Raw genomic sequence first — 21,486 nt, 5'->3', positions numbered from 1 at the left:
CAGCCTTCAACTACCTGAAGAGGGGTTCCAAAGAGGATGGAGCTAGGCTGTTCTCAGTGGTGGCAGATGACAGAACAAGAAGCAATTGTCTCAAGTTGCAGTGGGAGAGGTCTAGGTTGGATATTAGGAAACACTATTTCACTAGGAGGATGGTGAAGCACTGGAATGGGTTACCTAGGGAAGTGGTGGAATCTCCTTCCTTAGAAGTTTTTAAGGCCCGGCTTGGCAAAGCCTTGGCTGGGATAATTTAGTTGGGGTTGGTCCTGCTTTGAGCAGGGGGTTGGACTAGATGACCTCCGGAAGTCTCTTCCAACCCTAATCTTCTATGATTCATGTCGTTTCCAAGCTAGGTGTGTGCGCGCCCACGTGCACGACTGCCAGAGATTTTTCCCTTAGTGGTATCCGTAGGGTTGGCTCTGGCGTCCCCGGGAGCCCCGTGCTCATGCACTGGTATATGAGGCGCCGCTGGCACTGTGCCGTCTCAGTCCCTTCTTACCACCCGTGATGGTTGCTGGAATGACTTTCTCCCTTTGTGATTCACAAAGTGCTCTTAGTAATTTACCTTTCATAGTTTTTGTATATAGTTTTGTATAATTACCTTAAGCAGAGTTAGTTAAGTTAGAATAGTCATTAGTCCCCTTAGGGACTTTGTCCCTGGGACAGGACATGCGCTGGTCCCCAGGATTCAAACCATGTGCCATTTGCCACAAACTTCATGCCGTTCAGTGACCCTCACACAAGCTATCTGAAGTGTCTGGAGGAATTGCATGTTCAAGAGAAGTGCAAAATTTGTAAGGGTCCTACAGCATGCACTCAAAACGAGAGCCTTGCATGGTGTCAAGCATGTTAGTCTGTAACCACAGAAACAATGAAGAGTCTGGTGGCACCTTAAAGACTAAACAGATTTATTTGGGCATAAGCTTTCGATGCATCTGAAGAAGTGGTTTTTTTACCCACAAAAGCTTATGCCCAAATACATCTGTTAGTCTTTAATGTGCCACCATGGTCCCCAAGAGAGAAGTCCTCCTCGGAATCGGAAAGGGATTTTGTTTCCCAGTCCCAAAGGCACCATTTGGCCCATGCACCGGACTGCGGTACCGGCCCTGCAGCGAGTGTCTGGCTGCAAGGTCAATGGCCACTACGTTGGCCAAACTGGAACCCATGAGGGCTCCCTATGATGCCAGGACTGTACTCCCGGCTGTCATCCACAGCCTAATTGGGAAAGCAGACTGCAGCACCTCCCGTCTTGATACAGGAAGTGCATGGTGGTGGTGGCCACTTACCTGAGGCGCTGGGGCATTCAGATCTACCCATACCTCAATGACTGGCTTGTCAGAGGCGGGTCACAGGACCAGGTGCAGTGTGGCCTCTCTTTTGTGCAAGCCACATGTCAGGATCTAGGCCTATTTATCAACGAACAAAAATCGACTCAGACTCCCGTTCTAAGAATAGAGTTTATAGGAGCAATATTTAGCTCCACCCATGCCAGAGCCTACCTACTGGAGTCCCGATTTTGAGTTATGTTGGATCTCATCGAGCATGTCAGAGCCGACCCGCTCACGACTACCCTCAAACTGCTAGGTCACATGGCAGTGTATACGTACGTGGCTTGACGCGTGGCTACGGCTCAGATCTCTACAGACATGGCTGGTGTCGGTCTTCTCTCCCAACAGACACAATTTGGACTTAGTGGTCAAATGTCCTCTCATCTCTGTCTTGGTGGATGGAACCGCGAGCTGTTTTGGATGGGTTCCCCTTCATAGTGCTGCTCCCATCGGTAATGTTGGTCTCCAACGAATCAGATCTGGATGGCCAAGGCCTCTGGTCTCAGGAGGATTGTTCCTTCCACATAAATATCAGGGAACGCAAGGTGATACGCCTGGCTTACCAGGCATTCCTCCCCATCTAAGGGGCAGAGTGGTACAGATCTTAATGGACAATACAGCTGTAATGTTTGACATCAACAAGCAAGATAGAGCCCACTCATCTGCCCTGTGGCAAGGGACTTCTGTGAGCATCATGCCATTCATCTCGAGGCTTTGCACCATAGGCGTCAACTTCCCCTCTGCCTGGTGGGTGCTCAACCCCCACCCCGCCCCAGCTCTTCCCAACCCTGCACCACCCTTGCCCCACCGCCATTCCACCCCCTTCCCCCAAGTCCCCGCCCCTGCCCTGCCTCTTCTCCGCCTCCTCCCCCGAGCACGCCATGTCCGTGCTCCTCCCCCTTCCTCCCGGAAAGTCCTAAGTGCCGCCAAACAGCTGTTAGGCGGCTGGGGGGCAGGAAGCGCTGGGAGGGAGAGGGAGGAGTGGGGATGTGGTGCGCTGGGGGGGAGGGGAAGGAGGTGAGGAGTGGGGAGCTTGGCTGCCAGTGGGTGCAGAGCACCCACTAATTTTTCCCCGTGAGTGCTCCAGCTCCAGAGCTCCCACGGAGTCGGCGCCTATGCTTTGACCCTCCTGAGCATCCGAAATGCATGGGCGGATCTCCTCAGCAGGTCCTTCTCCTTTCTCCACGAGTGGTCACTCCACCCAGAGATCATCAGCGTGATCTTCCGAAAGTGGGGGACTCCCCAGGTGGACCAATTTGCGTCCAGTCATAACAGGAAGTGTCAGTAGTTGTGCTTGTTTCGCGGGCTAGCCAGAGGCTCCCTGTCCAACGCTTTCCTGCTCATTTGGATGGGAACATTGCTGTACGCCTTCCCGCCGATACCCCTGGTTCACAAGGTCCTACTGAAGGTCAAGAGGGACAAAGCGAAGGGCATCCTGGGAGCTCCAGCGTGGCCTCGCCAGCACTGGTTTGGCACACTTTTGGACCTTTTGGTGGCAACCCCGCTAGAGCTCCCGCTTCGACCGGACTTGCTCTCACAGAACTGAGGCTGTCTGCTCCATCTGAACCTAGCATCACTGCATCTGACGGCATGGCTTCTGCATGGCTGAATGCAGAGGAACAGGCCTGCCTGGACCAAGTCCAGCACATCCTGTTGGGTAGGAGGAAGCCCTCCATCAGGGCAACTTATCTGGCCAAGTGGAAGTGCTTCACCTATTGGGCCACGGGATCAGGTCTCTCTCCCTCCTGGTCATCACTACAATCCACCTTGGACTACCTGCTCCATCTCAAGCACCAAGGCTCACTTGTCAACCATATCAGCCTTTCACCCTCTGGTCCAGGGCAGATCAGTCTTTGCTTATGACATGACAATCAAGTTCCTGAAAGGTCTGGAGAGGCTATACCTGCAGGTTCATGATCCAGTCCCTTCTTGGGACCTAAAGCTGGTGCTAGCGAGGCTCATGGGCCCTCCTTTCGAGCCTCTGGCTTCGTATTCTCTGCTGCTCCTCTCATGGAAGGTCTCCTTCCTGGTGGCTATCACTTCGGCTCTCAGGGCCTCCAAGATTAGAACGTTGACATCTGAACCCCCTTATACAGTGTTCTACAAGGAAAAGGTCCAGCTGCATCCCCACCCAGCCTTCTTACCTAAGGTGGTGTCACAGTTCCACAATAATCAGGACATCTTCCTACCGGTTTTCTTTCTGAAGCCTCACAAGACGAACAAGGAGTGTCAGTTAAACTCTTTTGATGTAGAAGGCTAAGGCCTGCCTAACATCCAGAGGACCAAACTCTTCACTGAGTCAACGCAGCTCTTCATCACAGTGGCGGACAGGATGAAAGGTCTGCCCATGTCCACTCAGAGAATCTTCTTGTGGATAACCGCCTGCATCAGATTCTGCTATGAGCAAGCGGGAGTGTCGCCTCCAGCCATTGTGACTGCCCATTCCACCAGAGTGCAAGCTTTGTCAGCAGCCTTCCTCGCGCAGGTACTGATCCAGGATATCTGTAGAGCCACCACCTGGTTTTCACTTCATACCTTTGTGTCCCACTACGCCATCATGGCCTGGGATGATGCCAGCTTCAGCAGAGCAGTGTTGCAAGCAGCACAACCATGAACGCCGAGCCCTCTCCGGGGATATTGTTTGTGAGTCACCTAACATGGAATCAACATGAGCAAGCATGCGAAGAAGTAAAAACGGTCACCTACCTTTCGTAACTGTTATTCTTTGAGATGTGTTGCTCATGTCCATTCCATGACCTGCCCTCCTGCCCCTCTGTCGGAGTCAATGGCAAGAACGAACTGCGAAGGCGCCAGAGTCGGCCCTATGTATACCACTAAGAAAAATCTTTGGTAGCAGTGCACGTGGGCGTGCACGGTCCTAGCATGGAACGGACAGGAGTAACACACCTCAAAGAACAACAGTTACGAAAGCTAGGTAACTGAGATTTTTTGGTAGGCCACTAGCAGGCATTTTGTTGAGTTTATGATAGTTGTGGTATAATGTCATCTTAAAGTGTTCCCATAGTAGCTCATGTAGGAGCTGTGACATTCGTTCTCTCCAAGATACTCATCACCGTGTGTTTGAACAAGGAAATGCAGTGGGAAGGGAATAATGCAAGTGAAGTTAAGTGCCAGACACTTGAACTGGAAAGTGAATGTCTTTGTCCAGGTTGAGAAGACGAGGCATTACCTGCTCCTACGCGAGAAACTGGAGACGACCCAAAGATCAGGCCTGGAGTCCCTGTCCCCATGTTCCAGTGAGGATTCCGACTCCCATAGCACTTCCTGTGTCTCCTCTCCACTCTCGGCAGATGGTGCCTCAGAGGGCAGGAGCTCACCCTTGGAGACCCCCAGCGAGAGGCAGAAAGAGCTTGCCGTCAAGGTATTGTATTGCAGCAAGCCAGCCCCTCTTGAAGGCTAGACACTGGGGAGCAAATGGGCAGCAGCATCCTACATAGGCAAGAGTGAAGCTTGGGAGGCCAGAGAGAAGGGAGTGGCCCTCATCAAGGTGCGAGGAGGTGACAGCATGGAGGAGGGGTTCAGCAGAGGCAGTGATTAGGGGAGGAGGCAGTGGGCAGGAGATGTGGAAGGAGAATTCATGGAAGGTCTGAGGCAAGCAGGGGAATCCATGAGCTGGATTTGGTGCTCACAGCTGTTCCTCCTGATCAGCAGAATGTTGCCTTTGAAATATTTATCCAGAGGAAGCTGAGACAGAGCCGCGCGTTTCAGGACTGGCAGAGAAGGGCAGATGGGGAGAGTCACTGGCGGGACTGGAAGATGTTTACATGTTCATGGGGAGAGGTCTTGCTTGCCAACTGGATGTTGCCTTTTGTTTCCCCTGCAGTGCTTGCGTCTCCTCACACATACATTTAACAGAGAGTACAGTCACAGCCATGTCTGTATCAGCGCCAGCGAGAGCAAGGTAGGACCAACTTACCAGCACCATTAGCACTCCCTGCCTCTGACAATGATGTGATAAGCAGTATGGAAGTGCTGGTTCTGCTCAGACAGTGACACCTACTGATAGTGAGCTCCTGGCCTGGCCTGCATCGGGAATCTTAGCACAGTGGCTCTCAGACTTTTTTACTGGTGACCCCTTCACATAGCAAGCCTCTGAGTGCAACCCCCCCCCCTTATAAATTAAAAACACTTTTTAATATATTTAACACCATTATAAATGCTAGAGGCAAAGCGGGATTTGGGGTGGAGGTTGACAGCTCGCGCCCCCCCCCCATTTAATAACCTCGTGTGACCCCCTGAGGGGTCCCGACCCCCAGTTTGAGAACCCCTGTCTTAGCAGGAGATTCCCGCTGGTATGTGAACAAGGCCTCAGGGTGCCATTTCACTCCACTTTAAGCAGGCTCTGTGTGCTAACGCCGATGGCATGCCACAGTCATCGCTACTAGAGAGGTGCATGGTGCTGCATCCCACGAGATTATCACCTCCATGTCTATCTCTGCTTTGGCTGAGCAGAGAAGGAGGGGAAGAGAAGTTGCCTCCCCTAATATCTGTCTCCTGGCCTGACTGCAGTTCATCCCTTATGGGACTGAGGAGTGGGATCAGTCTTGTGAATCTAGTGGCTTCCAGAAACCCACCCCCCAGCTACCAGCCTAGAAACACCGGTGCTCTGGGACCTCAGGGCTATAGGGCCAGCTCCAGAAGGAGGCCAGTGTCAGCACTGTGACAAAGCTTCCCACTTTGCCTCCCACTTACTTCTCCAGAGCAGAGCACAGGAGGGCAGGGCCCAGTGGGTCTGACCTTGCCAGTCCCTGATGTCTTTTCCATTGGGAGCACCCAGGAGTGGAAGGGAAAGGAAGAGGGAGGGAGACGTAGGCAAGGTGTGGGAAAGAGCAGATGACCTGCCCTGAAGATTACCTATGTGGGGAGAAGGAAGGTCTGGTGACCTGCCCTGTCCCTGGAGTCTGCCTCTGCTAGAGGGCTGTACAACTTTCACTAGCTGGTAAACTGGGGAAAAATCAAGGGCATTAGTATATCAAATATTGGCTCTAACCAAAGGGCAAGAGCTATAAAAGATAGCATCCTCAACTGTGTTATATCGGCCTAGCTCCCTTCTCCTCTAGGGATCACACTGACTTTGAGAAGCTGTCCCCCATCTGTTCACTGTGACCTTTAAAAGACCCCAGTAACCATGCAAATATGAAAGAGGAATTGTCTCTGCAGCACGGAAGAGCACTCATTACCCAGATAGGGCCAAATTCATACCAGGAATAAGCAGGTGAAACTCCATTGTCTTCAGTTCACCAGACCGAACTTTGGCCTTTGCCCTTCAGGTCCACGTCCTATAACTCAGATTAGATTGTGACTCTAGGAAATGATTCCTTTCCTCCTGCAGCTGTCAGAAATGTCTGTGACCCTGCTGAGAGACCCCTCCATGCCAGCTCTTGGTGTCACCACCCTGACTCCCTCTTCCACCTGTCCATCACTGCTAGAAGGACGGTATAATGCCACTGAGGTCAGGTAAGAGAGGTGCAGCCAGACCACTGAGGGATGAGAAATGCAAACTGAGGCCCAAACAAACACGGACAGGGTCAGCCTGATCGCTAGTCCAGACACCAACCCACCATGAGATTGGGCATAACCATCAGTCTCTGTGCAAAAGAGGAACAGTGCCAGCATCACAGGAGGTTTGAAGGCCAGAAGTGACGAGCATGGACAGTGATTTGGAGGGGGGGATGTCCACAGGGATATAGCTATGCCTGGGTCTAGCCACTGCTATCAGTAGGTCACTTTCATGCACACCAATTTAGCCAGTTTTCAGAAGAAAATCAGAGATGGCTATTGGCAAAAGTCACTGTGAAGGCATCACTGTGATTAAATACCTTTCTTCCCCTTCCAGAACCTCCCATCTCTCTTCCAGGGCAGAAAGCCCTGAGCCAGAACCTGTAGTGGAGGGAGAACAGAAGAAATCTCCTACACATGGGCCTGAAGATGAGAAAGAGACCCAGCGCTTACTGGTCCCCGATATTCAGGAGATCCGGGTGAGGTATGAGCAGTTGGTTTACTTGAAGCAGGAGGTGTCAGTGTGCTCTGAATGCCCTCATGGCTGGAGCTCTCCCTGCTAGAGTGGGCAGTCTCAGTACAGCCACATACAGCTCCCTCCTCAAATGGCTGAAAGCCTCGCTAGGGACACAGGAAGATGGAAGGTGTTCAGAGTAGCTGCTGCTAAGTGACGAGAAGGTCACAGGGCAGGAGGTTCAAGGCTGGCAGTCTGCATCAGGAGAGGGGGCGGGATTTGCAGGAAGGAGGTGAGGGACAATCTGCAAAACAGCAAGAGTAGGGATAAGTCCTTGGGGTTTTAACCCTTTCGCTGAGTGGTTTTCTGCAGTCACTAAGCATAAGGCTGCCCTGTCTTGCCCTTTGCAGTCCCATTGTCTCAAAGAAAGGCTACCTGCACTTCCTCGAGCCTCACACCAATGGCTGGGTGAAGCGCTATGTGGTGGTGAGGCGCCCCTATGTCTACATCTACAACACGGACAAGGATTCTGTGGAGAGAGCCATCCTCAACCTCTCCTCCGCTCAGGTGGAGTACAGTGAGGACCAGCAGGCCATGCTCAAGGTAATTGCTGGAGGTCGTGACATGGGCAAAACAGGGGAAGCACAACTCATGTCCAAGGCTGTGCTACAAGTGCAAGGTGGGAGAACCAGAATGGCAGCACATGTCTGAAACCATGTTAAAAGGAAAAGGGAGGGGCTACAGCGATGGCTATGGGCCAGGGATGGGGAAAGACCATAGGGATCAGAAACTGGTACGTGAAAGGAACAGTGACATTCACAACATGTGAAGGGAAAAGAGAGTCTAGGAGCACAGTGGTATGCTAATACTCCCCACAGAGCCAGCTTTAGGGAGATCCTGTGCTGCTCGACAGCTCACATCTAGTTTCCTTGTCGGCACGGGGTGCCAAAGGATGAAATTGCACCTTTAAAAATGAGAAATGTTCTCATGGTGTCAGAATCCACTCTCCTCTGTGCAGAGAAGCCACAACAGAGCTCTGATCTGTGACTGTTCAGAAAAGCAGAGGAATTTCACATTCAAGGAAACATAGCCTACTGTGATAGTGTCTTCCCCGGCATCGTCTGGGTCCTGTTCTATGTCCCTTCATGCTCCAAGCTGTGCTGCATGTTGCTCGGTGTCATCTCAGGTAGCCCTGTGGACTCATTCATGGCATTGGTCTGTTTCAGACCCCCAACACGTTTGCAGTATGCACGGAGCATCGTGGAATCCTGCTGCAGGCAAGCAGCGACAAGGATATGCACGACTGGCTGTATGCATTTAACCCTCTGCTAGCTGGATCCATAAGGTACCTGGGGACATTTTAAACCATTCCATAAGGAGACAGCGTGGTAACCTGTTAGTAACACTCTAGACTGTGTAGCAGTGCAGACTCACCCCTGCAGCGCCTCCTGCTGGTCGTCCATGGGAATTAGCTCGTCCCAGCTCCGGAGCGCCCTCTGCAGGCCGGTGATCCACTACCTCTTGGCCCCTGTGTCCCTCCCTGGACTCTGGTGCCCTTTTAGCTGGGGTGCTTCCCCCTGGCAGTAACCCCTTTCTCTCAGGGTCTCCCCTCCCCAGGAAACCCCCACCCACTATCCCCACCTCACCTCAGTATAAGCCTGCTGCCAGTCCTCGTCTAGCCCCCACTCCCTGGGGCAGACTGCAGTATCAGCCTACTCATCACTGGCAAGGTTGGGTTTAGACCTGCTGCCTTTGCCTACCCCTGGGCTGCCCTCTGCAACCCCCAGTACCTGTTGGCCTTATGCTAGGCTGCAGCCTGGGGCTTTCCAGGCTGGAGCTCCCCGGTTCCTCTGCCTTTCCCCAGCCCTGCTCCACTCAGGTACCCTGTCTGTAGCTCCCTGCAGCCAGGCCCTTCTCTCTCTGAATGCAGAGAGTGTCTGAGCTCCTGGCTCCCAGCCTCTTTATACAGGCCAGCTGTGGCCTGACTGGGGTGTGGCCCAGCTGCGGCCGCTTCCCCAGTCAGCCCAGCTTTTAGAGCTGCAGCCCTCTCCAGGGCTGCTTTCCAGTCCTCCCAGGCAGGAGCGGGTGTCCACCCCGCTACAGGCTGCTTTGGAAGAAACTTGGTTTTGATTCTCCAGCTTGGTTTCTTGCTCCCCAAATCTGCTCTGTGATGCCTTTTCCTATCCTGTTATCAAGCATCTTCCATGTATTTTTGAAGGTGGAGCTGCAGGGAGCAAGGCCTGCTGTCTGATGATTGTAACATTATTGCAAGGGGTTGGCAGCATTAAATGAGCAAAATAGGGCAATTCCCAGACTCCTTCCTCTCCATCCACTTCAGCTCAGTAGCCTTGTGAGAAGGGGTCTTGGTTTAATGTTTTTCTATCAAAGAGATGGTGCTACTGTTGGTCCCTTCCATTTGTATTTCAAATTGGATGTTGAGGTCTTCTTCCTTGCTCTCAGCACCATTGCTTATAAAATTCAAATGCTTCACAGACTGTATGCAGATGCAGACACTGAACCATAAGGGGTTAAAATTGCGGGCAGGCAACATGGTGGTGCTCTATTCTATCTCCACTGACAATACAAAATTTTGCTTCAAATCCCAGAACAGCTGGGTTTCTCCACAACTCTGAACCCTAATGATGATGGTTTAGTCCAGTTGGATTGGGGTACACCATGGGGGTAGGTTGTACAAGCTCTTCTCTGGTGGCCTCATTGTTTTGTGCAGCATTTAGGAGTTCATTTTAACTGTGATTTCAACTGTGCCACCTTAATGTTACAAGGACACTGTCTCTCCCCACCCCCCCCACACACCAAAATAAACACAGAAATTCAGGGATAGATCCTCAGCTGGTGTAACTAGGCATCAGTCTATTGGGGGGAGGGATAGCTCAGTGGTTTGAGCATTGGCCTACTAAACCCAGGGTTGTGAGTTCAATCCTTGAGGGGGCCAGCTAGGGCTCTGGGGCAAAAAAAATAGTTGGGGATTGGTTCCCCTTTGAGTAGGGGGTTGGACTAGATGATCTCCTGAGGTCCCTTCCAACCTTGATATTCTATGATTCATAAAAACAGCCATACTGGGTCAGACCAAAGGTCCAATATCCTGTCTTCTGACAGTTGCCAATGCCAGGTGCCCTAGAGGGAATGAACAGAACAGTTAATCATCAAGTGATCCATGCCCTGTCACCCGTTCCCAGCTTCTGGCAAACAGAGGCTAGGGACACTTCAGAGCATGGTTTTGCATCCCTGCCCATCCTGGCTAATAGCTATTGATGCACCTATCCTCCGTGAACGTATCTAGTTCTTTTTTGAACCCTGTTTTATATCAGTTGAGGATCTGATCCTTAATCCCTAGAACAAATCATCATTATTTCAGTAGTAGAGTTAAAAGAAGATAAATAAATAAACAGAAATTCCCTGTATTCATTGTATAAAGAAACATACCTACCCACCCTCTCTTTGATTAATTCTGATGCTGACCCCTGTCAGGTACAGATGGATTAGATGGGCTGCGGATGGGTCTGGTCTGGTCTGTGCCGATGTTAATCCAGCCCATAGTTTCTGTCTGTCTTGCACCTTTCTACCTCCATGACAGGGTCTCTCACAAGGAGAGTGTCTGCCTCCCTTTCTTTCTCTCCGCATTCCTTTTCTAGTCCTTTGACTCCTTTTGTCTCCTGGTTTCCAAAACAGATCCAAGCTGTCCAGAAGGAGAACAGCCCAGATGAGAATCTAACCTAAAACCATTCTCCACCTCATCTGTCTGCTAGCAGGATCAAGATTGCTGGTTCTATACAAGAGTCCCTATCTTAACGTCAAATCTTTCATGCCATCCACCACCCCAGCTGCCTGCTCCACAAATGGATCCATCTCGATTTACACCTTTACTGGGAAAATGCATTTCTGTTGTATCTGCAAAAGCCTGGTACAGCCTGGTCATGATTTCTTGTGCGCATGTGATCTTCTGCCCATCGAGTGACCTTGGTGTCACATGACTCAAAAGCAGGAGTTGTGTTTCTTATTTTAAAGCAAGGCTTCAATTTAAGGAGGCAGGAGCATTTGAAAGGTCAGAGATTACAAGTCATGAGGAATTGCTTCCATGTGAAGAGAAAGTGATAGGTTTAAGTACTGATACTTCTTAACTTATTGACGTTTTAAAAAAAGATAGATTAAGTTATGGTAGTTTGAGATTATATTTATAAAGTATTTATTTCTATTTACTTCACTGCAATCTGTACATTGAGTTTATCCCGTTTTATTGCTCATGTCTGCATACATAAAGCCTCCCCAAGGGAAGGCAGGGCCTTGGACGGTGGGCCAGTGGGGAAGGGGTTGTCAGGCCATTTTGTGATGCCATTTTTGTCTTCTTTCTCTATCCCAGCACTGGGAGGTCTGGATGGATTCAGGAGGTCATGCTCCCACCTCTGTGCAAACACATACACACTGACTTCAGAACTCTCACCCTCCTACCCTACCCCATCTCCTTAGCCTTGACTCCAGAGCTCAAACCACTTTTCCTCCACGTGGTGACTGGATAGTGCACTGTGCCCTCCCAAACGAGGCAATCCACACATAGCACAGCAAAGACATGCACACGGACAAGTCACCGCACTTATCAAAGCACTTTGTGTGTGTGTGTGTGTGTGCATGTGTGTATATCCCATCCCCTCCATTTCCCCAAGTGCTTGAAACCCAGCAATGTAGGGTTCAGTGACTAGACAGGTAGAATGCAATGATGACAGGTTCTGGTTGGTTCTACCCTCTATTCTGTCTGTTTTCAGGGCCCAACTTCAAATGGGGTGAAAGGGATGGAAAGGGGATCTGAAGTTCTGGAAGGGCAGATGGTTCTGCCAGTTCACTTTTGGGGTGGGGTGCTGTTTGAATGCTCCAAATGAGTACAATGCAGCCTGCCTCTCAGTTTCCTCAGTCACCTTCTAATACAGGGGTCGGCAACCTTTCAGAAGTGGTGTGCCGAGTCTTCATTTATTCACTCTGATTTAAGGTTTCGCGTGCCAGTAATACATTTTAACGTTTTTAGAAGGCCTCTTACTATAAGTCTATAATATATAACTAAACTATTGTTGTATGTAAAGTAAATAAGGTTTTTAAAATGTTTAAGAAGCTTCATTTAAAGTTAAATTAAAATGCAGAGCTCCCCGGACCGGTGGCCAGGACCCGGGCAGTGTGAGTGCCACTGAAAATCAGCTCACGTGCCGCCTTTGGCACGCATGCCGTAGGTTACCTACCCCTGTTCTAGTAAGTATGCAGTCCATCTATACTGTACTAATCTCTGGCCTGGGCTGTACTGTACTAATCTCTAGCTGGGAAACCTCCAAAAGGATTAATCAGTGTCACAGGGACTCACTGTAGATGGGGCTCAAGAATCCTCTCTGATCAAACCCACCCAGCTGGGAAGTGGGGAGAGGCCAGGAGGGATTGCATCCTGCCAGTGAGTGTAATACGGAGGGAGATGACAGACCTGAGGTGTGCATTACTGCAGACCTGCGTTGTGTTTAGCTAGCAATAGCTTGTTCTGGGCTATCAGGTGGCTACTACACCCAAATGCGGGTTCATTAGTGAATCTTGGGAAGGTGCCCATATAGTTACATCTGTGCAGATGGTCAGAGTTAATAAAGGGTTGTTACTGGTGGGGGTTAAAGCTAGATCATAAAATTATATTGGAGCCTAAATTCAGAACAGTTGTCTCGAACCAGATGGCTGAGTTTCACTGTCCTTTTCTGAAAGGGCTTTTACTTCCCTTCTCTTTCTTATGGGAAGAATCTGTTTGCAGCAACTGAATGGGTAGCAGAGAGAATGGCATGAGGATGGGCAAGGATGAGAGAAATTGAGACTTTTTACTTTTATATGTGATGACATTTTCTTATTCCCCTACCCCATTTAAAACATTAACTTCATCCTTCTTCCCCTTGCCCCACCTCTCTATTGGGCTTAGACTGCCTACATAGAACAGCTAAGTTGGTGGGGGAAGCGTACCAAAGCAGAGATATGGCATCATTAATAATCCCTCTCCCCATGGGAAGGACCTGGTCATCTGGTGCTGACCTTGCTATAAGCTTTTTAAAGTAACTTCAGCAGCAAAGATCTTTATTAATTTTTAATTACCCAGATTGTTTAATTAAGATATCCAGTTGGTCGTATGCATGCAACTCCAGGCAGAAACATGGGGAACTCCCCCTCCCTCCATACATCTCCCAGGACCATCACTGGTCCATGCTTCATCGTCACACTTCACGGCTGACTTTAATTTGCACAGCACGGCTGTGCCTTGGTTCTCTTCGGCACTTTTCCATCCTCTCTGTTGTGTTTGTTGAGTATTGTATGTGTGGCTCCAAGTGGAGATGGTCTATGCACTGTATTTCTTCTTTCCCTTTTTCTTGTTTTGGGGAGGCTAGGGTATGGGATAAGGGGACATGTGGGGAGCCCAACAAAGCCTCCATGCAACCTCAACGGGTTTGTAGAGATATCACACGCGCACACAAGCTCCCAGCAATTGCCCATCACCATGCTGCAGTGTGAAGAAAGATTTCATTTCCCAGCCTCTGCCTCCTGTCTGCACAGAGGCAGTGCATTTGTATTGAGCCACTATTTCGCTCAGCTCTCATGCTGCATGACAAGTGCTTTTTTTCCCCTCTGGACCCTGATTTGCTTTTGACCAGCTCCACGGCATCACTCCCATTCCCAGGGAATTTCATTCTATCTCTCTGACCTGGATGGCACTGCGGGTTCCTGTGCTTGTTCCTTTCAGTGGGCTTTTCTTCTTTGTGCCAGTCCTACATGGGCAGACGGGTTAGACGACAACTTGCTGACCAAGGTGAAGGTCTCTTGTTTTTACAGCTATTCCTTATGGACTTAAAATAATTTTTTTAAATCCAGGACTGAATTTTAATAATTAGATTAAATGCCTAATGCCTGGAATAAGCGCTTTATACATACAAATAAATCTTGTGTTGTTATATACACAGAGAGATGCTTTGCCCTCAATGAGAATCTGCAAGAGAGAAACTCCAAACTATGTCCCCAGTTCAGAAAAGCATGTAAGCACATGCTTATGTCCATCCCTATCCAGCAGAGCAATTAAGCATGTGCTTAAATCACACTTAATGGAATTAAGCACCTATCTAATGTTTAGTACATGCCGCAGTTTTTTGCTGACTGCTGAATCAAAACCTAGAACAGTTAGAGCGCTCCTCCCCTTGTGTATATATCCATATTAATCAGTCTTAAGTTCTAGGGTTTTTTAATTCTTAATTCTTTGTTCTATCTCCCAGCTCTGCTTGACAGTATAGGGGAGCTTTCATAGAAAGGACTAGGGCTCATTCTAACTGCTAAACCTCAACTCAAAGAACTGATTGTCAGATGGTGAAAATACATTTCAGCAATCTCTGCTCTGGCAGCAAATAAATCCTTCCACTGAGGCCCTGATGATGGCCAATGGAAAGTCTCCCATCAGCTTCAGTGCATTTTGAATCAGGCCCTTGGTAAAGACCACTTGGCTTGAGTATTTATTTTAACATAATTCATAGTCAAAGACTTGTTGTTTAGATGCAGTTTCTAAGAAATTTCCTGAATGGCTGGTACAGTCCTATCAAGAGCTAGTGTAAACCAAAGTCTTCTGGAGCCAATCTTAGGAAGCATATGAAATTTTAAGCCCCTTCATTTGGTAAAACAGGCTTATTAAATTTCCATTCTCATACCAACTGAACTCTGGATTTTAAGGGTAAATCAAGACATTCTTGGTCTTCTGGGTTTTTTTTTATCTCCTATTCAGTCTTCTCAGAGATTTCCCCAGGTTAGAGCAGTCTAGAGTGGAGGTAGCTAGGTTATAAAAGTGTATCACCATGCTTCCTTATTTACATGCCTGTATTTGTTTTGGACTAGACACAGAATCACAGGAGACAATGGGAGAAAAATGAGGAAGGGATGCAAATGCCAGTGTTGGGTCCTCTGGGAATCCCTGTCAGGTCAGAGAGGAAGGATGGCTTGGGGGTGATACTGTTATGGGTCATGCCTTAGGTCAGCGATCCTGAAGAGCATGGTCTTGATGGTTTGGTTATGGAGAAGACATCTAGTTTCACTCAGTCAATGCTGTGTGCCTGAGGCCAGCAAATCTGCAGAGCACACTACTTTTCTGAGTTAGAGACTGAGGTCTGATCCAAAGTCAGTGGGAGTCTTTCCATTGACACCAGTGGGCTTGGATCAGGCCGCAAATATAAAGATCTAGAGTTGAGGAGTAATGACTGCTTATGGGACTTATACTGGCTCCCAATAAAATATCCAGGTAGTAGCCATCTGCTGTTCATGTGGATTCCCCAAAAGGGTTATTTTCTTTAGTACCATCTGGGGAATGGCTGGAGAGTCCTAATTCTAGATCTTCTATATCTGGAGAGTCCTCTTCTATATCTGACACGCCACACCCTTCCTCACTTAGCATCCCTGCTGTTGAGAGTCCCACCCAGAGAGACATGCATTCTCAAAAATTCAAGTAGAGGATACATGAACCAGCTCTTAGAGTAGCTGAGATTAAATTCTATTCATTGTTCTTTCCATTGGATTTGAGGATGAAAAGGGTCTTCAAGATTGAAACATTAAAGAATGGGTAAATCTTTTAGCTTCGGTCAAAGCTGAGGCATAGAAACTTTGTTGTGAGGGTAAGAATGCCACAGGAAAAGACCCATGTAGTCCTTATAATGAAGAAAGAATCCAAAATGGGTGTATTTGGATAAGTCATCCCCAGTATGTTTCAATGTGTGTAGATGAATTTGAAAACTAATTGAATTCAATGTTAAACAGCTGAGATGTAGACTGGTCACTCAGAAGTAACAGCAGTTGCACTGTAATAGAATCATACTGTTTCCTTGGTGTAACAGAGGTCAGTGAGATACAATGATGTCATCAAAGTTAATCATGAGTTAACAGGAAGTTAGGATAAGAGATAATTTCATGGAACAAGTTTGTCATGGGGAAACAGCTTTGAAATCAATTGACTGTCTTTGCCTGGTCTCTTGTAATCATGCAAGAGGCAGTCATTTGTCTACATTAAGTTTTTCGTATGAAGCACCCATCCTAAAGATCCTCAGCCAACAGTGAGGTGCTCACTCAAAAGAAAAATACCAGCTCTTCAAAGGGCCCTCAGAGAACAGCTGGTCTGGTAACCACAGAGAAAGATTTCCCAAATTGACCTCAAAAGAAACAAGCAAGAAGAAGTTGAGTTTTTACAGTGGGAAAGGAGGCAGCACCTGACTGAGAACTGGATACGTTCACATAAACATTTCCAGCTGTTGCCAGTGATGAAGGAAACGTGCTACTGTATGTCATAATCAGCAGCAGCAGCCCATAAGTCTAACACCTTTCTAAGATGCTCTTAATGTCTCTCTTTCTGTCTGGTAATCAATGAGCTGTATGAAGGAACTCTTCATGAGATTCAACTTGTTATTAAGACCTTACTGTAAAATGAATGAGGTTGTGGTTAATTTTATTTTAGTTTGGTTGGGTTTTTTTTGTTTTGTTTTGAGGGTTTTGTTTTATTTGTTTGTTTTTGCCTGTGCTTCCATTATCTAGTTTGTCCACATGAGTTCTTCCTGTGATGCCATCCCCAAGTGCTGGGAGACCATTTCTCTTGCTTTGTATATATGTGATTGCTGTGGGCACACCCTGTACTACTGTATAATAACAAAACTACTGAAGTCATGAGTCTAGTTTTCTCGATGTCTTAAACTATGAGTGTTGGAATTTAGGGTCTTAAACTGTTTGTGTATACTTAAGGCATTGTTCAGTTAAGAAATAAATGTGGCATTTATGCAAATACCGGACAATGGCTCCTTGGTAATTTTTTTTTCTTAAAGAAATAGGTGAGGTCAGGTTTAATAAAATGAAATAAGGTTTTAACTCAACATAGCTCTAGAGATAAATTAGTATGACAAATGAATTCTCTTCTCAACCCAATAAAGGGCGGTCTATTAGATTAAATCTCAGGAAAAACTTCCTAACTTGAAGAACAGTAGGACAATGGAAAAACTGCCTCAGGAGGTTGTGGAAGCTCCTTCACAGGAGATTTTTAAAAGAAGGCTGGATACAGCCATCTGTCTTGGATGGTTTAACCACAACAAATCCTGCATCTTGGCAGGGGGTTAAACTAGATGACCCTTGCAGTCCCTTCTAATCCTATGATTCTATGATGCTGTAGCTTCGAGGGGGTACCTATATGTATGTTCAGATATTTTATACCATATTTTATACCATTTGAGCTTTGTCATACTAGTATATAGTAAAAGAACAGTAGCATTTAAGGTGATAATCACAATGGGTTCAATTGCCCTCTCATTTAGTGCTCGCTTACACAAAATGCTCAGCTCTCTGGCCACAACACAGCAAAACATTTAAGGATGTGAGTAGTCCACTGACATCAATGGTTACAAGCTTAAGTGCTTTGTTAGATTGGGACCAGAGTGCTCAGCACATTACTCCTGGGGGAATTTGCACCATTGCACATGCAGAATTTGCGCAGAAATTAATGTGAATGCAAAATTTCCTTTTTCTCCCACAGAAATGGGCTGCAGAGCTGCTAGCTGCCATTAGGAGTCACTGGACCCAGCAGAGCACAGCTCACAAATAAAAGACAGTGCCAGGGAGAGGGGGAAGGAGCTGGAGGGTTCCTGGCAGCTGCAGTTCCTGGCACATCCTGAAGGAAGGAGGCAGCCTGCAGGAATCTCCACACAAGCCCAGGACCCAGCATCAGGCTGTTTCTCCCTCTGGATCCCTGGGCTCTGGGGGCTAGGGGGTATAGGTGTCTGGGCTGGGGTGTGCCCCACAGCTGGACTCTGTGAGGAGGGGGTGTAGGTGTCTGGGCTGGGGTGCGCCCCACAGCTGCACTCTGGTGGGGAGGGGGTGCAAGTGTCTGGGTTGGGATGGGTCCTGCATCTGAGCTCTGGAGGGGAGTGTGAGTGTCTGGGCTCGGGAGGCCCCAAGCTGGGGGATAGGGGGTGCGTGTGAGTGTCTGGGTGTAGGGGGCTCTGGGAGGCAGGGGGTTCGGGTGTCTAGGCTGGGGGGCACTCCACAGCTGGGCTCTGGGGGGGTAGGGAGTGTGAGTGTCTGCCCCCCCCCCCCCCCCACACTGGGCTCTGAGCGGGAGGGGGCAGAGAAACAGGTTTCTTTAACTCTCTACTCCTGGAGGAAAATTTTTGTGCCTGTATTGTTACCGACATAGTTGCTGACATGTACAATATTTTGAAATAAATTTCCAAAATAATTGAAACTGGCATGATTTTTATAATGTTATTTTAACAAATAAAATATGCAGAATTTTAAAATATTGTGCACAAAATTTTTAATTTTTTGGCATAGAATTCCCCCAGGAGTAGCACATTGCAGGATCGAACCTTTTACACTGGTCTGTCTCTATTGACTTCTGCGGAGTTACTCCTGATTTACACTGGTATAAGTCAGACGAGAATCAGACCTAATCCTCCCAGACTAAACTTCCTACATAGAATAGCTAATGGTCTAAGACAGTGGTTCTCAAACTGGGGCCGCCGCTTGTGTAGGGAAAGCTTTCAGCAACTCCCATTAGCCTGCAGCGGCGAACCATGGCCAGTGGGAGCCGCGATCGGCCGGACCTGCGGACGGGGCAGGTAAACAAACCGGCCCGGCCTGCCAGGGGCTTTCCCTACACAAGCGGTGGCCCCAGTTTGAGAACCACTGGTCTAAGAGTTAATAAGCCACTCATCCCTCCCCAAAGGAACCCTGAAGCTAGTCACCTAAATCTTTGATTAAAAGCTTCTGCTAGTCCCAGGCAAACACACACTGAGCACAAAAAAAACCCCAAGGAACATCTTAAACCAGGCAATGTACAACGCACAAGGTGCTGCACAGTGATGTATCAAAAAATATACCATAGATGTCAGCACCATGAGAATAGTCATTAGCAGAACTCTGTTATAAAGACTTAAAAGCTGGAAAAAGTTCTGGCACAGTACAATAGGGATTAGATCCTTTCCAATTCAGAAGATATTTACAGCACTGCAGTTTCACTTATGTGAAGTGTGGCCTACATTTAGAACAGGAGATACTACTAGATTTAATTGCAGGCGGAGGTTTTAATGGCATCTGCTGTGTAAATGTCATCCCAAGGCAGCATTATTTTTCTATGCCCCATGCCCTCGAGTGGGGAGTTCTCTTTTGGACAGCCCCTGGGGCAGCTGCTAGCATCAGAAACCTTGACAGCTTGACTTCATTGGAGCTGTTTTGCAGGAGTAGGGCACCTGTGGGAACAGTGGATCCACCCCATGCATCTGGTTTTTGCTTCCCACCGTTCCTGAGAATCACAGTTGGCTCTTCTGGGGAGGCTCATCCTTTTCCCTAACAAAACAACTGGGAAGAGAACTACAAGAGGGGAACCTCATGAAGATTTCCTCCCCCAGAGATCATCCTGGGCCGGGGTTCTATGGAAAGGGACAATTGGGTTCAGTGTTTCTACTTCAGACTGGTTCATCTGGCTCAGATAATTATTCCTGAGGCACTTAAAAACCTTCACAGTTGAAGAAGAAACCACTGTGGATATAATGAGCCAAATTCACTGCTGATGTCAATGTGCACAACTCTGTAAAATCCAATGAATTCACTTCACTTTAGACAAGCAGTGAATTTGACTCCATGTGAGCCTGTCTAGCATGGACAGTGCTAATAAGTGCCAGTCTGAAGGAGACCTCAGCTCTCAGAAGAGCTGGATGAAATGTTTTCATGAAACTGTTCCTCATTTTTCAGCTAGCTCCAGTTCTCAAATTTTTCATTCTATTTCTGGGCAGCAAACACAGAGGTCATATGTGTACTCTATCTAACACTGAAACATTCATCTTATCCCTTCCCTTCTTCCTGATTTTGTGAATATAGACAGAAGCCATCTAGGGAGATAGTGATATATGGCACATAAAATATTAGGGGACAAAACTAAAAACACTGCAAGCTCTCAGAGAAAGTTTTGCAGATTCTGTTCTATTATAATCCATTTCTGATACTATGCCCATCACCATGGTATCTAAGCACCTTTCAGTAGTGCCTTAAGCTATGTGACTAGCATGATCTGTCAATGTGAATATGGTATTTGGAAACCCAGAATTCCTAAATCTGATTAATACATTCCTGCAGTGACCAAGGAAAAGATTTCTGCTATATAGCCTTCTCTGTCATGTGGAAAGCAAAATTAATGGGGAGTTAATGAATAAATATGGCCTTGCAGACAAAATCAAATTTTCGTATCAGCAGCCCAAATACTAGTGTCAGAAAGTATTTTGGAACTAAAATGGGATGGTTCCACCTCACCTTCTGGTGTATCATATTTTCCCACAGGGCTCACATCAAGGTTGTGTTATGTTGTATTGGATTATGTCACAGAGAAATAGATCCTGCTACATGTGGCATACTTGGTAAGTGGGGGGGTTTCACAGTGGACACCGGAATTAGTGGATACTGACCTCTTACCATGTAACTGGAACATTAAGCTTCTATAACCCTGATCCATGTCAGGTGACTAGACCCAAGAAGCAAAGAGCAGTCTCCTACTAGCACTCTTCTATGTCACATCCTCATTGCATGGCATCAGGAGCAAACTAAATCTTTGGGAAAACAGAAGCTGCTTGACTCCTCAGTCTGAAGGGAAAGCTGACAAAGGAGGTAATGGAAGAATCTCCAAATAGTCCTAAAAGCACTGATGTGCTCCAGGTGTCTTAGGGTTGCCACCTCTGAGGCACATAAAACTGGGCCATCCAGGATGATCCTGAGCCAGAAAAACTGTATGTACTGACCAGCCTTACACATGTCCCAGGACAGCTATCTCAAAAAAGGGATGAGCGTGGGAAAACCTGGACAGCCCTCACATGGCTCCATAGATTTCTAACTGCTCCCCAATTTGGGCTTTTAGCTGGGTTCTTCACACCTCCCACCTAGTGGCCCGGGCGTGGCCAAGGGGGCGATGGTTGGCTTGGCACTGGGGGGCAGCAGGCGTGCAGCAGGGCCATTGCACCTGGGTAACAGCCCTGCCCTAGCACCCCCCTGCCAGACATGGGGCACCAGCCTCCAGAGCCTGACCTTAGGCCAAGGCCAGACCTGCAGGCCCTGCCCGCCCTGCGATGGCCACAGCACAGACTCCTGGCCTGGGGACCCCCCATTTCCCAGCAG

At 48.1% G+C, this 21,486-nt stretch overlaps 1 protein-coding gene across 17 annotated transcripts in view; it reads left to right on the top strand.

The window, feature by feature from the left end:
• Nucleotides 1–11,032, top strand: part of KIF1A (kinesin family member 1A) — a 148,187-nt gene extending 137,155 nt beyond the window's left edge. For 16 of the 17 annotated variants that reach the window (XM_065410666.1, XM_065410665.1, XM_065410664.1 and 13 more), the window contains 7 exons: nt 4,495–4,707; nt 5,170–5,247; nt 6,679–6,803; nt 7,183–7,329; nt 7,710–7,902; nt 8,526–8,644; nt 10,990–11,032. In XM_065410666.1, the coding sequence (XP_065266738.1) occupies nt 4,495–4,707; nt 5,170–5,247; nt 6,679–6,803; nt 7,183–7,329; nt 7,710–7,902; nt 8,526–8,644; nt 10,990–11,032 (918 nt within the window). The remainder of the gene's footprint in view (nt 1–4,494; nt 4,708–5,169; nt 5,248–6,678; nt 6,804–7,182; nt 7,330–7,709; nt 7,903–8,525; nt 8,645–10,989) is intronic. The other variant, XM_065410667.1, reaches the window with a different exon arrangement.
• Nucleotides 11,033–21,486: the final 10,454 nt, after the last annotated feature.

The sequence above is a fragment of the Emys orbicularis genome, chromosome 9 (assembly GCF_028017835.1).
Source record: "Emys orbicularis isolate rEmyOrb1 chromosome 9, rEmyOrb1.hap1, whole genome shotgun sequence".
Classification (NCBI taxonomy): Eukaryota; Metazoa; Chordata; order Testudines; family Emydidae; genus Emys; species Emys orbicularis.
The sequence above is the reverse complement of the archived record's forward strand: the minus strand, read 5'-3'. Positions and strand labels throughout refer to the sequence as shown.